General features: G+C 52.8%; 1 protein-coding gene across 2 annotated transcripts in view; it reads right to left on the bottom strand.

Annotated features, from left to right (window-relative positions):
• The window catches only part of TBCD (tubulin folding cofactor D), a 159,807-nt gene that overhangs the window by 36,650 nt on the left and 108,895 nt on the right, over window positions 1-14,262 (bottom strand). For both annotated transcript variants that reach the window (XM_086688345.1, XM_025927753.2), the window contains 5 exons: window positions 13,005-13,034; window positions 10,624-10,709; window positions 4,700-4,780; window positions 2,553-2,626; window positions 982-1,099 (listed from right to left, as the gene is read on the bottom strand). In XM_086688345.1, the coding sequence (XP_086544471.1) occupies window positions 982-1,099; window positions 2,553-2,626; window positions 4,700-4,780; window positions 10,624-10,709; window positions 13,005-13,034 (389 nt within the window). The remainder of the gene's footprint in view (window positions 1-981; window positions 1,100-2,552; window positions 2,627-4,699; window positions 4,781-10,623; window positions 10,710-13,004; window positions 13,035-14,262) is intronic.

The raw sequence follows: 14,262 nt of genomic DNA, 5'->3' as shown, positions 1-14,262 counted from the left end.
ACTGACTGTACGGAAGCCTGCTCTCTTCCGGGAGTCCGGGACGTTAGTCCACACCAGGCAGTGGCCACCCACATCCCACCCCCAAGAAAACCCCGCGCACTGGTCTCCCTGACCTGCCCTGCCCTGGTGGACACCTCACCACGCCGTCACGCCCCATGCGTCCCCTGCGGCTGCACGGGACAGGGCTCCAGCTCGTGCCTGGCCTCTGCTCGACCACAGAGAGCACTGCCATAGACACCGAGTCCTCGGCCTGGCCCACAGGTGCCATTTCACCCCCACGTGGATGTCAGGAAGGCTGTGTGACATTGTGTATCTGAGCCATGGCGCGCAGTGGGGCGAGCAGGACCCAAACCCCAGTGCTTGCCGCCAGCACCTGCCCCGGTGGGCCCCAGGGGATCACGCAGAGCGAGCCGATGGGATTACAACAGTGTCCAGGAACCAGATTACAGACACTGCAGTTGTCGGGAGTTTTTACTTTTGTGCAAGAAAGAAAAGCAGAAATCCACATAGCAGCCCTGCCAACTCACAAAGCGTGGCATGCGGGGAGCTCCCCCACTGACCCAACTCCACGTGCTCTCCCGTTCTGTTAGAACCGGCCAACTGGAGACGTCCTCAGGGGAAACGTCTACATTTACACTCTCTGGTATTTTAAACGATGAAAAGTGAGGTGAGCAAAGACCACCAAGCATATGGCCTACTGGGCGCCGTCTCTGACAACGCATCTGCTCCTGTCACCGAACTCAAGACCCCCAGAGCAATGAGGAAACAAAGAAAACAGCTACTGAACAGCCAGGCGCTTGCCGGCTCCCACTAGAGACAGACACAGCTCATCAGAGAGAAGACACTGACAGACTTCGTCAGATAAAACATGGGATGACCCAAAGATTCAGTGACACTGTCACAAATAAACACAGGTGGAGGTGGATGGGGTTCCAGGCTCGCGACCACAGTGGTTCCATGGGACCGCAGTGCTTCCCCTACCTGTCCTCCTGCACCGCGAGTCTGTACAGGCCACGGGTGACCTCCGCACAGGCGAGCACAGCCCCGTGCCGTGTATGCAGATCCAGACTCTGTGTCATCGACAGAAGACGCGGGAGAACTGCAAAGGACAGGGGCAGGAGGACACGTCAATGAGCGCACATTAGGAGGACGTGTTGAACTCACAGACGGGATCCAAAGGGGGAGGTGTACCCATGGAAAGTTACCTTTGTAAGGGCCATTGGAGCAATATGCCAAACCCTCCTAGACACCCAGAGAAGTGAGGAGGGGCGGGGCGGGGGGGGGCCTCCCAATCCCTGGGTCCCCCAGACACAGAGCAGGGACGCATGTGAAGAGAGAGAACCAGGTCTCTCCCGTGGCTAAGTGGCCGGCAGTGGCTCCGCCTGGGCACAGTGCAGGATGGAGGCCAAGTGGCAGGAGCCTACAGTCATGCACAACCCCACTCAGGCGGGAGCCCTGCCTCCCCTGCCCAGAGCAAAGGAAGCCTCTATGCCTTTGGTGCTCTGGGGACAGAAAGCAGTGTCCCAAGACCCCTAGAGCCTGGTGGAGTGCAGACAAGGGGCCACGTCCACACCAGCGTGGGAAATCACATGCCCCTGAGCCTCAGCTTCCCTGACGCACAAATGCACTGCTGTGGAGGCTGGAAAAGCAAACAGCATCCAAGCCAGAGGCATCCCACATAGGCGCTCAGATGAGGCAGCTGGCAGCAGTCAGGGTTCAAGAGTCAGGGAAACCCCTCACCCTGTTAATGCTCTTTGAGAAGAAAGGCCAAGGCTGAGCACCCCTTCATTCAGGCCATGAGGATTATCGATTATAGGTAAATAACAGACTCCTGACAGCACATTTAACCCACGGACTGTGAAGCTAAAAGCCCCTCAGGAACTAACAGCCCCAAAGCTCCAACTTAAGCCCCAGGGCCTGTGACAGGCACGCAGAAGTCAAGTCACTAACTCCAAATGAAAAGCCACAATTCAACCACTAGTTACCCCAACAAAAGTCAGCAGGAAGAAGCATGATTTAAAGAAATTTGCACATGGCTCCCCACACTGAAACCAAATGTTATCTTTATTCTGGAATATGGGTTCTTTCCTTAATGATAACGGGTGTAGTCCCTTTGGACCTGGCTGCTCTACTCTGCAGCTACACCACCCGCAGGGGGCCTACGCTCAGGCCTCTCCCAGAGGTCGGGAAACAGCACAGCAGGCTATTCCCACAGCCGGGAGCTGCCATCCGAAATACTTAAGATATATAACACAATCCATCGGTTCCCTGCGGTAATGGGCCTTGCACCCAGGGCACACAGACTGCCATGCACACAGCACCCGTCCTCAGAGAGGCCACGGCAGCTGGTTCTGTTCTGTCCCCTGATTAAGTACAGCCCAGTTCCTCACTCACACACTTCTCAGCAAGAAAGAAACACAACGTCGTTCTCAGCCCTCCACACCCTACAGTGGCCTGTCCTCAGCTCCTGCCTGCTGTGTGCACCTGCGCATCTGCCGTGCACACACACATGTTCGTGTGTGGCACCAGCAGGGGGGTCTGAGCATACCTACCATGAGTGGCGCTGTACTCAGGCGCTCGCTGGGCCAGGTTGTGCAGAGCTTTCGCAGACAGCTCTCTGATGACTCTGGGGGACACGACGGAGAAAACGGTTAGTTCCTTCCTTGTGATGATTCCAGCTTTATCCAACTCATGGAGAGGGGACAGACAATACAGAAGTGTCAACTACCCATTTAGTCAAAACCACCAATAAAAATAAACACAAATGAACAAAAAAGACCCCCTGACTGTAACAAATGAGGACTGGAGACTTTACCAAATGAACCCAAGCCTGCGTGGGGCCACAGCCACCCAGCTCGTGGCTGCCCTAGTACCTTAACATTCATGTTCCATTAAACACTAAAAATGACTTTTTTTTTATTTTTTTAAAAATGTTTCACTATTTTATTTTTGAGACAGAGAGAGACAGAGCATGAGCAAGGAAGGAGCAGAGAGAGAGAGGGAGACACAGAATCCGAAGCAGGCTCCAGGATCTGAGCTGTTAGCACAGAGCCCGACACAGGGCTCGAACCCACGCACTGTGAGATCATGACCTGAGCCGAAGTCGGACACTTAACCAACTGAGCCACCCAGGCGCCCCAAACACTAAAAGTAACCTTAACAGTAGCCCCGCAAGATCCTGAAAGCCTTGTTCCAAATTCTTTGGAGACAGATGCTATCCCTACCCCCCACTGATGAAAAAGTATAGAATCGGTCACTCTTTACAACCTAGTGCAGCTCTGTCTACGGGCCCTGTCCCCGTGCTTTATTTAGTAAAACCACCTTTTTGCACTAAAACCATCTCGAGAATTCTTTCTTAGCCATTCGCTCTCGAACCCTACTTCATCATTTCACCAAGAGGACTGAAAGAAGAAATGAGCATCCTGACAACAGCTCAGGAGTTGAGTCTGAAACCACAGGTAACACATTTGCAATTCTGGCTTTAAATACCCTATGGGCTAACAGGTTAATTAACTAATTTCCCCCCAGGCTCAGTGCACAGGATTTGTGCTCTATGAGAGGTATTGCAGCTATGCCTCAAGTGTCAGAAACCCACACAACTCAGGAAGATCGCCTGCAAGGGACCCGGGAGAGAGGCCACACCTACTCCAGCGGCACACAGACGCACCCGTCTCCCGAGGACGGCCCCGCCTCACCAGGCGAGCGGCAGACACCAAGGCTGCTTCCCCGCACGTGGCCGTGGTCCTCGGGGCAGAGGTTGGACCACATTCCCCAGCAGATCAGAAAGAGCTTTCTGCAAGTAACACCCACCCTAAAAGCAGGATCTAGACATACAACGGTCATCTGCCATCCTTCAGATCTACGGTCTGTACAGCCGTACCAAGCCTTCTCATGACAAAATCAATCTCGTCTTCCCAGGGGCAGTAACAGCTGTGGGGAACATGGGCTCTCTTGTTTTCTGGACTGCACTGGGAGCCCTCCCTCCGAAGAGACACTTAACTGCCTGTGAAATGCTAAGATGCCTAGAAACGGCTACGCAGTCAGGAAAGAGCCGCAAAAGCCTGCTCGCCTCCAGAAGGCAGCCGAGACGGCCACACGGAGTGGCATCGGGCAGGAGCGGGCGTCCAGGGAGCGCTTGGGGAAGGGCTCCTCACATCCGCAGGAGGCAGCCTGCCCTCCGTCACACAGCAATACGGCAGCGTCCCCACGGGGGCCTTGACACACCTGACACAAGTGACGGAGGCCTCCGGAGGGAAAACTGGACACAGACCATTAACCAACACATCAGGCATGAAGACCGAACTCCTATCACTCCTCAGAAGTTATCTTAAAATACAAACTCTAGGGGCGCCTGGGTGGCGCAGTCGGTTAAGCGTCCGACTTCAGCCAGGTCACGATCTCGCGGTCCGGGAGTTCGAGCCCCGCGTCAGGCTCTGGGCTGATGGCTCAGAGCCTGGAGCCTGTTTCCGATTCTGTGTCTCCCTCTCTCTCTGTCCCTCCCCCGTTCATGCTCTGTCTCTCTCTGTCCCAAAAATAAATAAACGTTGAAAAAAAAAAAAATACAAACTCTACAATGAGAAAATGTACTAAAGGCCTACCTCAATTTAACTTCCTCTCTGGAAGAAAATAGTTCTTATTTGACAGATGATCTGGTACAATGCACCACAAAATTACACAAACACAGAGACACAAAACTTACCCATCCCAGTGGTTGATCTTCATGGTCACCAGGTGGTCTATCATTGGCTGAGTGTACTCAGGAAAGCCGGCAATAAACGTGCTGAAAAGAGAGATCAGAGGGGTGAGGCGGGAAGGGGTGGGAGCCCCCACGCACGCGTGTGGGAAGCCGTGCGGCCACTTCAACAATTTGGCAGTTTCTTTTCAAGTTAAATGTACAGAAATCCCCTTGCCAAGTATTTGCCCAGGGGAAACAAGGCTACACGTCCACACGAAGACGTCCAAACAAAGGTTCATGGCAGCTGTACTCATCACAGCCAACACCTCAGAACAGCCTAGATGTCTAGACCGGGTGAGCTAACAGTGGCTGCAGAAGAACCACGAGACAGAAGACACCAGCAAGAGAGAGGAGCAAGCTACTGGCACACACACACACACATAACGACACGAGCGTCCGTCCTTCCTGATCCCGCTCATGAGGCCTTCTACAAAAGGCATTAGCAGCCCAGTGACAGGCAGAGGGGCACTGGGCCGAGGCGGCTCACCCTCCACGACTTGACGGAGGCACCAGTCGCCCAGGCACCCGCACTGTCAGCTCTCACTGGGATGTACACTTCATCCATGGACAGCGGATGGGGTGTAAGTTATGCCTCACAAATAAAAGTTACATCTAGTGAAAACACCGTAGAAGAATTAAAAACAAGAATCTCCAAGTGGGACAGGCCTCTCTAGTTCTGACTCAAAACCCAGCAGCCATGAAGACTGGTACATTCAAAAGCAAAACCAAAAAGCAAAAGTGTCTGCCGAGAAAAACATACCATAAACAAAGTCAAAAGATAAAAATGGACTCAGAAAAAATACCAGCAACTGTTATCACAAACATGAGACTTCTTTAAAATAAACTTCTTTCAAATTCATAAGAAAACACCATCACCTGGTAGGAAAATCCTCAGACCATTTACAAAGAAGAAAATCGGCACAGCCCACGTTCAGCCTCCTTCCGTGGGAGACAGAAAGAAAACTTCCGTCCATCTGTCAGACTGCCCAAGTCAGAGGCAGGGGGGTGGGGGAGTGTAGCTGTTGTTGGAAGGATCTAGAAGGATCTAGAAACATTGCTGTGAGCACCATTCTGATGCAGCTTCTATGGACCACGATGGGCATCATCCAGGGAACTTGAAACATAAAGATCCAGCAACTCCACTTGTGTTAATTCATTCAGATATAATCACACAGGTGAGAGATACCGAGCACAGAGATGCTCACTTCACATCGTTTCTAACAGTGAAAGACTAGACAGAAGCCAGTGGCCAGGAGGGGACAGCATGCAGTTTACACCCTACATGCACATACGGGACGCTCCCGTGACACAGGACGAGGAGACGATGCGTGGTGTACGTGCAGCACGTCGGCCCGGGGCGTGCACAATCTGCTGTGCGGGACGGTAAACCCAGACGCTGCCTGATTCCTCGCAGCCACACGTTACCTTCTGACCAGTGCTCTGCTGACGAGCACGAAAGCTGTGCCACTGTTCAGCGTGCACAGAAGGAAGTCCACACACCCCCATGTGTGACACAAACGGAACCTCTCTGGGAGACACCAGAAACTGATGGGGCCGCAGGGATGGAACTAGGATGCCGCAAGAACAGTCACCTGCACCTTATGAACTGTAGGCCACGCCCTTGCATCACCTACTCCAAAATGCACTTTACACGTCATGCCTCTGGGACCCCCAGTCAATTACGCATATTGTCTAAATCTGCCACGCCACCCACACAACCCCGCCATGGACATAGCCATCGGCCACGTGCTACATGGTGGCTGAGAGACAAAGTGGATGGCACAGAGGGCCTAGAGGGGGAAATACATAGATGTTACCCATGTAGGCACGTGTGTGCACATGTGCGAGGTGAACACAGGTGCCGTGTGGACATGTGTGTGCTACAAGGTGCCAGACTGGAGAGGGTGGGGTCGGGAACATGTTTGCTCTGGATGTGAAAGAAAGAAAAGTGAGGGCTTCTCCAGAGGTGAGAGGGATTGAGAGACCCTCTAACGGTGAGAAAACAGATAATGTCAGGAGGAAAAACAGAAAAATCAGGACAGTGGAAAAGCTGTCAGAAAAAGGAGCCAAGATGCAACCCCTGGACCCCCATCACCAAAGGGGCCCCTGGGGCTGCCAGACAGGCCAGCATCCATGATCAGTGGCCTCACAGGAAGAAACAGACAGAGGCTGGCCACCTAAGTTCTGGCCGAGCCCCGGGACCAGGTAATGGCTGAGCGTGGGGAACACACACGACTGGAGCCAACCCCCGGTGCCCAGCACTCCCTGAGCACCCGGGGTCTGCAGGGGGGCATCGGTAGAGGGTGGACAGCAGGGGCTTGGCCGGTGTCGGGACAGTAAGAGCTGGGCCAAAGGGGTGGCTGAGGGGATCGGCAGGACGAGGAGCATTTGAGGGCTATTAGGGACACAGAAGTGACAGAAGTAGGTCACCAAGCGGATGCGGGGAAGGACACAGGAGGAGAAGCACAGCAGAGCTGTGTGGGTGGCGTGCCGTCCACTGAGCTGGGAAGCAGGGAAGGAGGTGGTTTGCTCTGAGGGCTCCTTAGTGAGAAGAACTTGTATGACAGGAATGTGCAAATTACTGGAAAGCAAAATATGACAAAATGCATCTCAGGAAGGATGCACAGAACCACAGATGTCAGAAATCTGCTAGGGAAACTTCCAGCCGCAAAACACACACGACAGAAAGTGCTAGCAACCGCTGGTTGTGTCCCGACAGAAACAGCCCTGTGTTCACACATCAACATCAAAGGGGCTCGAGTGGCCACCAGCCAGTGAGTAGGGGACAAGGGACAGCAGAACTCCGTACATGGTGAAGCCAGATGCAAAAGTGAATACACCACATGACTCCGTTTGCACCGATTCCAGAAAAGGCAGGCTGGGTGGGCACAGGAGGCAACTCAGAGTTGCCACAACCGGACACCAGCAACTTCCTAGAGTGATGGAGACACACACTGCGTCGACTGCAGAGGTGACCATCACCAGCCAAAACCCACATTTTACGGAGGTGAGTATTCCTATATGGAAATTGTATGTAATTAAATAGGTGTACAAAAATAAATGTGACTTTAAAAAAAAAAAAAAAAAAAAGGTTTATCGCAGGAATACACAGGATACTAAGAGAACAAGTCACAGGTAGGAAAACATTTGTAGATTATTTATCTGAAAAAGGACTTGTATCCAGGGTATACAAAGAATTCTCAAATTCTCAGTAGGAAGGAAACCCGATAAATAGGCAAAAGATTTGTCAAGCCCCTGAAAGACCCTCAAAGTCACCAGGAAAACACAGACTGATAAGCTGTTGCTCTGGCACATGCACGAAGATGGCTGCAGTGAGGAAGCCGGGCCACACCGAGGGCGGCTGCGGGGTGGGGGGCATGTGAAAAGGGGCCACCACCTCAGAAAGCTGGCAGTTCCTTAGAAAGTTAGGGTCTAGCTGTTCCACACCTAGGCATTCAACCCAAAGCAGCAAGAGCACTCGTCCACAGACAGGCGGGCACACGGGCGTCCACTGCTGCTTCATCTGTAGCAGCCCCAAACCGGAGACCCCCCCCCCCCCCCCCCGCCGATGTCCCTCAGCGGGAGCAGACGTGGTATGTCCATGCGACGGAACACGGGTCAGCAACAAAGGAATGACCGAGTCGCCACTACCCGAGTGAAGGAGGCAGCACAAACTCCATCCCCATCACTTAAGAAAATGCAAACTAACCCAGTGACGAGCAGACCTACGTGGGGAAGGAGCCCAGGGAAACTCTGGGTGTGGCGACAGAGTCAGAGTGTACGTGCGAGGCATGCAGTGTCCTTGTGCCCTCGACACTTTAACAAAGCTACCAAAGTAAAAATAAAGGGGGGGGGGGTGCTTGCTGCTGTGCCCCATCTGACAATCTTCACTGCCACCTTCAACTTGCTTCCATTCCTCACCTCCAGGAGAATCAACTTCTGAGAGGTCCTGACTGACCCCATCCTGTGAGCAACCCGTCAAACTGCGCTCCAGGACTCAAGACAATGAGAACCCTCCCTGTGGCTCGAAGCCCCCCACTACACCCACACTGGGCCCTACTGACCCCTCACCATCCCTACCGGGCTGTCCCCCCAGACACCAGGCCCTCTGCCACACACCCCACACCCCTCCCCGACACCACCCAGGCCGACAGCAGGACGCTGTCCTCACTGACTGCTTCTCATCCAAACACACGTTTGAGTACCAGACGCAGCATTAAAGAACACGCCCTGATCAGGATTAAGTTTTGCCAAACATCTCTATGACATGCAGACAACTATAATTAAAACATGTAAGTCTTAGACCAGCTTAGAAACCTTAACAACAAGAAAAATATGCCAATGCTAAAAACTGATTATTTTATCCAGGAAGCTCAGGGAAAAGTGGTAAATTCTCTACCTAAAATATGTATTCAAATATTAACAAGGAAAACAGAACAAAAGCAGGAAAGAATTGATAGGGTGCCAAAGACCATCAAATGTTGAGAAAAGATGAAAACGATGCTAAAAAATACAGTGTGTTTGCTCAAAGACTTATTTTTTCAAATGTTTATTTTTGAGAGAGAGAGAGAGAAAGAGAGAGAGAGAGAGAGAGGGAGGGAGGGAGGGGGGGAGGGAGGGAGGGAGGGAGGGAGGGAGGGAGGGAGGGAGAATCCGAAGCAGGCCCCAGGCTCCAAGCTGTCAGCACAGAGCCCAACACAGGGCTCAAACTACCAAACCACAAGATCATGACCTGAGCCCAAGTCAGACGCTCAACGGACTGCGCCACCAGGCGCCCCTAGTCAAAGACTCTCTTTGAGAAAGAGGCCAAATGCTACATTTTTAAAAGAAAATCTATGCATGCAGGTCATGGAGAAATGGAACTTCTGCATGGTCTGCACAGCAAGGGTGCTCAAGAGCCCACCCTTAGGGTGCAGAGTGGTCAACTCGTGTTCAAGGCAACAAACCACTGACAAGCCAGGCCCTTCCCGCGCAGGCGCTGCATTGAGGAACCAAGACAAGTGAGATGCCTCACAGCACAGAAACCACAGGTGCAAGTCTGCGTGGGGATGTTAAATATTCACTCCTTGACCTGATCTCTCAAACACCTTTCTACTCACATCTCATGAACAACCCAGATACACCTTTACCTTGGGAAACACATTTTGCTGGAAAGAAAAAACAGAAACAAAGAAGAAACAAGCCTGATTTATTCTCTTTGAATTGGGTCCAAGCCAAAATCTAGTATAAGTGAGTTTATTTCCCCCAGCTATATTCACAGGGATGAATGCTTTTTGGGTGTCTGGACTATATAATCCCACCCTCCCCCAGTCTCCCCCTCCCCAAGTGAATTAGATTAGGGATGGGCAGAGTCAGGCTAAACCAATCAGGACAAGTCTTGGGAATCTGGATTTGAGACTAAGCAACAGGTCTCAGGAGAAACAGTCCCTTCTAACCCAAGATTTCATCCTGAGAAACTCGGTGTGTCTGTGGCAGCCGGCAGAAAACGTGTTCCACGAAGGCAACACAGAGGCAGCACACGCACACAATGGGGCAGCTAGGAGGAAAGAATGGCCAGGGACAGGGCTCGCTCCAACTGTCATCCTTGAAACTGTTAGCACCCTTTAAAAAGCAAACAAAACCTCTCACAAGCAGATCCCGCACCCCTCCCAGGCCACCCAGACCCGCCACTGTCCCTTTGGATTAGTTTGCACTTTCTAGAGTTTTACATAAATAGAATCCCACCCCAGGCACCCGGTCCGATCAACAGGGAAACAAAAGTTTTGGGAGCACTTCCAACCCATACACAAATTACATCACTCTTAGCGAAACTTCCAGGATGGGGAAGGAAAATTGTGACGTCTAAATCAAAGGGAGTATTATGTTTGTGATGAACATTAATAACTTACCTTATAACCAGGAAGCAGTTAGCTCTGTTGCCAACAGCAAAGTAGTCGGCTGCAGTCAAAATATCGATCCCGTGAGGGAAAGTGCCCTACAGAGTCAGGCGGGAGAAGGGGACAGAAATGACGTGAGTGAGGAGGTGCTCTTCCAGGAGGCCAACCGTCATATTCACACACACTCATGCTTAGGTAGAGAGGGTACCCTGGGGACAGACGGCAGAAGGCTCACTGTCTCGGGGTAGGCGCTGTGCTAATGCTTTGTGAACCACTCAAAAATATTTAATTTTTTCTCAAACAACTCAAACATTTTCAACTTTAAAATGTTTAAGGCCTTCTCTGAACCGCACACCACAAAAATCATCAGGTTTCAACAGTCCAGGCACACCTCATTTAATGTGCTTTACGGCTACCACGTTTTTTACAAATGGAAGGTTTGTGGCCACCCTGCGCCGAAGGTCTGCCAGCACCGTCTGCTCACTTCGGGTCTGTGCGTTACACTCTGGCAGTTCTCACAAACACATCACTAAAAACCTCATCCCAGTTCGGGGAGTTTCCATGTCGGCAAGGCCACATCCTCTTTCTCCGACGTTCCCACCAAACAGCAGGACACTGCTGCGTGCAGAGCTGGGGCGCCCTGGGCCCACACCAGACTCTGCTTCTTTTGAAGTCTGTGGCTCCCCCACCCCTGTGCTATGGGCACGCTGCTTTCCCAGGGGACGTGGGGAGGGAGAGGGAACCCCCTCCCTGGAGTACCGGCTCCTGGCTGATCCCCTAAACTTATACCATGATTAAGGCCTTTCCTCTCCCTGACGGTCCACCCAACCTGAGTGTCCCCACAAAAAAAGACATGGCAACGGCCATGCTCCAGACCACCCTGTGTCTGGGCCGGGGCTCTGCCCACGGCAGGCTGGAAGCCAGGCACAGGGAGGAGACACTCTCTCCTGGGTGCTGACATTGGGGTGCCCAGAGCCCCCCCAGTTCAGCTTCCAGCAGGCTCCTTGACTACAGCGGTCCTCCCACCCACCCCTGACACTTCGCCAGGCAGAGAGCCTTCTGGAGCTCTCCCTACCTGCTGCCCCAACACACCAAAGCGCACCCCTCAGCCGGCCAGCTCTCCCTAGGGAACCGCTTCCTTCTAAGTTTCCAGGGCCCCAGGTGGATGTGCATTAAGTGACGCCCTAGCACACTGGTCTCAGCCACCTTCAAGCCGGGGAGGAAAGGGAGAGGCCCTGAGGTGGCAGAGGTGCTCGAGAGTGAAGCACAAACCAGCTGCAAAAGCGAGACCGTGCTGCCTCCCTGGGCGGATTCCAGGGAGAACTTCCCACCTAGAACCAAACGTCACCTCCCCTGTGGAAGCAGAAGGGTCAGCCCCCACCCTGGCCCCTGGCGGCCCCAGAGAACACTGACTAAACCAGGTACCGTGGACCCAGGGTGCAGAACCCAGGCCCCCCCCCGGTTCTGCAACAAGGATCCTCATGGACGTGGGGGCACCTGTGAGGGCGCTTTCCTCTCAGACACCTGACAGTGAGCCTTGGAATGCTTGTGTTTTCCCTGAGGCTTCCCTCCCCGAGGAAGGACTGCCTTTCCAGCTCCTGAGCGAGCCTTCTGCATGGGGCTCCCCTCAGGCCCTGCAGCCTGACTCCCGCCCCCCAAGTCCCAGAGGCCTGTCTCTGTCTGTCCCCCCAACACCATCCACTGATGCCCTCACCTACAATACATTCCTCCTTCAGCCCAGACCCCCTCCTGGGGCTTTGACCAGAGTTCAGTTCAGTGTCTCCTGCAACAGGACCCACCTCCTGCCCATTCTCCCCCAGGCCGGCCACACGTCCCAGGGTGGCCCTTGGCACACGCAGCATGAATGACTCAATGATAAGGCCACACCACCCATCCAAGGCTGACCAGTCACGAGAGGTTCAGGCCCAGGGGGCACAGTGGTGCTGGTTTACACAGAGAGAGGCCACGGGGTCAATGGCTGCCAGAAGCTGGCTCCTACCACACGCGGCATGGGCAGTGATCACATGTCTGTCCCTGAGAAGCCTGGTTCCTCCACCCAGATGCCTCTCACATTCACAGGCAACTGCTGAAATCAGGTGGCAGTGCATAGGCACTGATCTCTGATCACTGATGTCTGTGTATGTGTGAAATTACTTACACATTCGAGGTTCCCACAAGACACACTACTATTTAAAACTTGTGTCAACTCTGCTCTGGAAAACCTCATGAGCGGGTCTGTGACCAGACAAACTGAGTTAAATATTAGCTTATTTTAGGTAAATTCTTCACCCACACCCAACAGCACAAGAAGCTGCCAGGTTTGCAGCTTCAACATTTCCACTGCTGAATCTACAGACAGTTTCAGGAATTAAGACCTCACAAAGTGACCATACCTGTCTTCCCACATTCTCCTGGAAAGCGGCCTAAGGAAAAGAAGAACAAACAGAGCAGGTGAGTTAGTTTGCGTTTATCAGGAGAGAAGCTCAAAACAACACCGTACAGCGCAAATGACCCATGGCTTTATTTTTTTTCAGTAGAAGTCCTCATTGTTGGCGGATCAGAGCCTCAAGGGTACTTGTCATTCTGTCTCCAAGTCCCAGTGCTTTTTTAAACCATCATTCAGGAACTCAAGCTTATAAAATCAGACACATCCTGAAAAACGTCTTTTAGGCGTGAATGCCAGCTTCTCACTGATGCCTACTTCAAGGCCCTAGATAGGGGTGTGAGGACAGAGTCAAATCAGTCGGTTAAATCAAAGCCCAACACACAATCCTCCTCCTGGGAACTCTGTGACAGAAGCTGGCAATGGTGAACAGAAATGGCTCACCTCCCCCCTCCGCACCCCACCCAACCACCCCTGCTACAGATGAGCCCAGCCTCGGACGCGGGCCCAGAGGTCAAAATACTTAAACGGGGGGCGCCTGGGTGGCGCAGTCGGTTAAGCGTCCGACTTCAGCCAGGTCACGATCTCACGGTCCGTGAGTTCAAGCCCCGCGTCAGGCTCTGGGCTGATGGCTCGGAGCCTGGAGCCTGTTTCCGATTCTGTGTCTCCCTCTCTCTCTGCCCCTCCCCCGTTCATGCTCTGTCTCTGTCTGTCCCATAAATAAATAAAAACGTTGAAAAAAAAAATTAAAAAAAAAAAATACTTAAACGGAATGAAGTGTCTTTACGTGCTTTCTTTAAAATGCCTGTTCACGTCCCTGTGGCTCCCCCTCCCGTACCTCCACCTGCTCTGCAGAGGTGTGACAGCCAGGCCGTCTGAGTAGTGACAACAGCAAGGCCTGTGCCTCCCTGTCCACCACCCAGCGGGTACCCCCGACTGTGCTCTCCCCAGAGTTCCCCGCCAGAGCAGGATTCAAGTGGGTAGCAGCCGTCGGCATGTGACAGGTCGGAGGACAGAAGTTAGGGTGGCCCTGGGAGGGCACACATGCAGGTGTGCAGAAAGGAACTCGAGAGACTGCAGCACAGAGACCCAAGTCTGCCCCAAACCAGCACCTCTGGCAGGTCTCCCAGAAATCCAGAACCGGTCGTCTCCAGGCCCTCCTGCAGCTTTTACACTGCAAGGAGGGAGACTCGATGTTTGCTATGTACTATTTTGAAACTTTTGCAATAAACTTATTAAAGAAAATATTTGAGGGGCGCCTGGGTGAG

Source organism: Puma concolor, chromosome E1, assembly GCF_028749965.1.
Source record: "Puma concolor isolate L17-30 chromosome E1, mPumCon1.1.hap2, whole genome shotgun sequence".
NCBI classification, from domain to species: Eukaryota; Metazoa; Chordata; class Mammalia; order Carnivora; family Felidae; genus Puma; species Puma concolor.
This window is presented reverse-complemented; position numbering and strand designations above follow the sequence as displayed.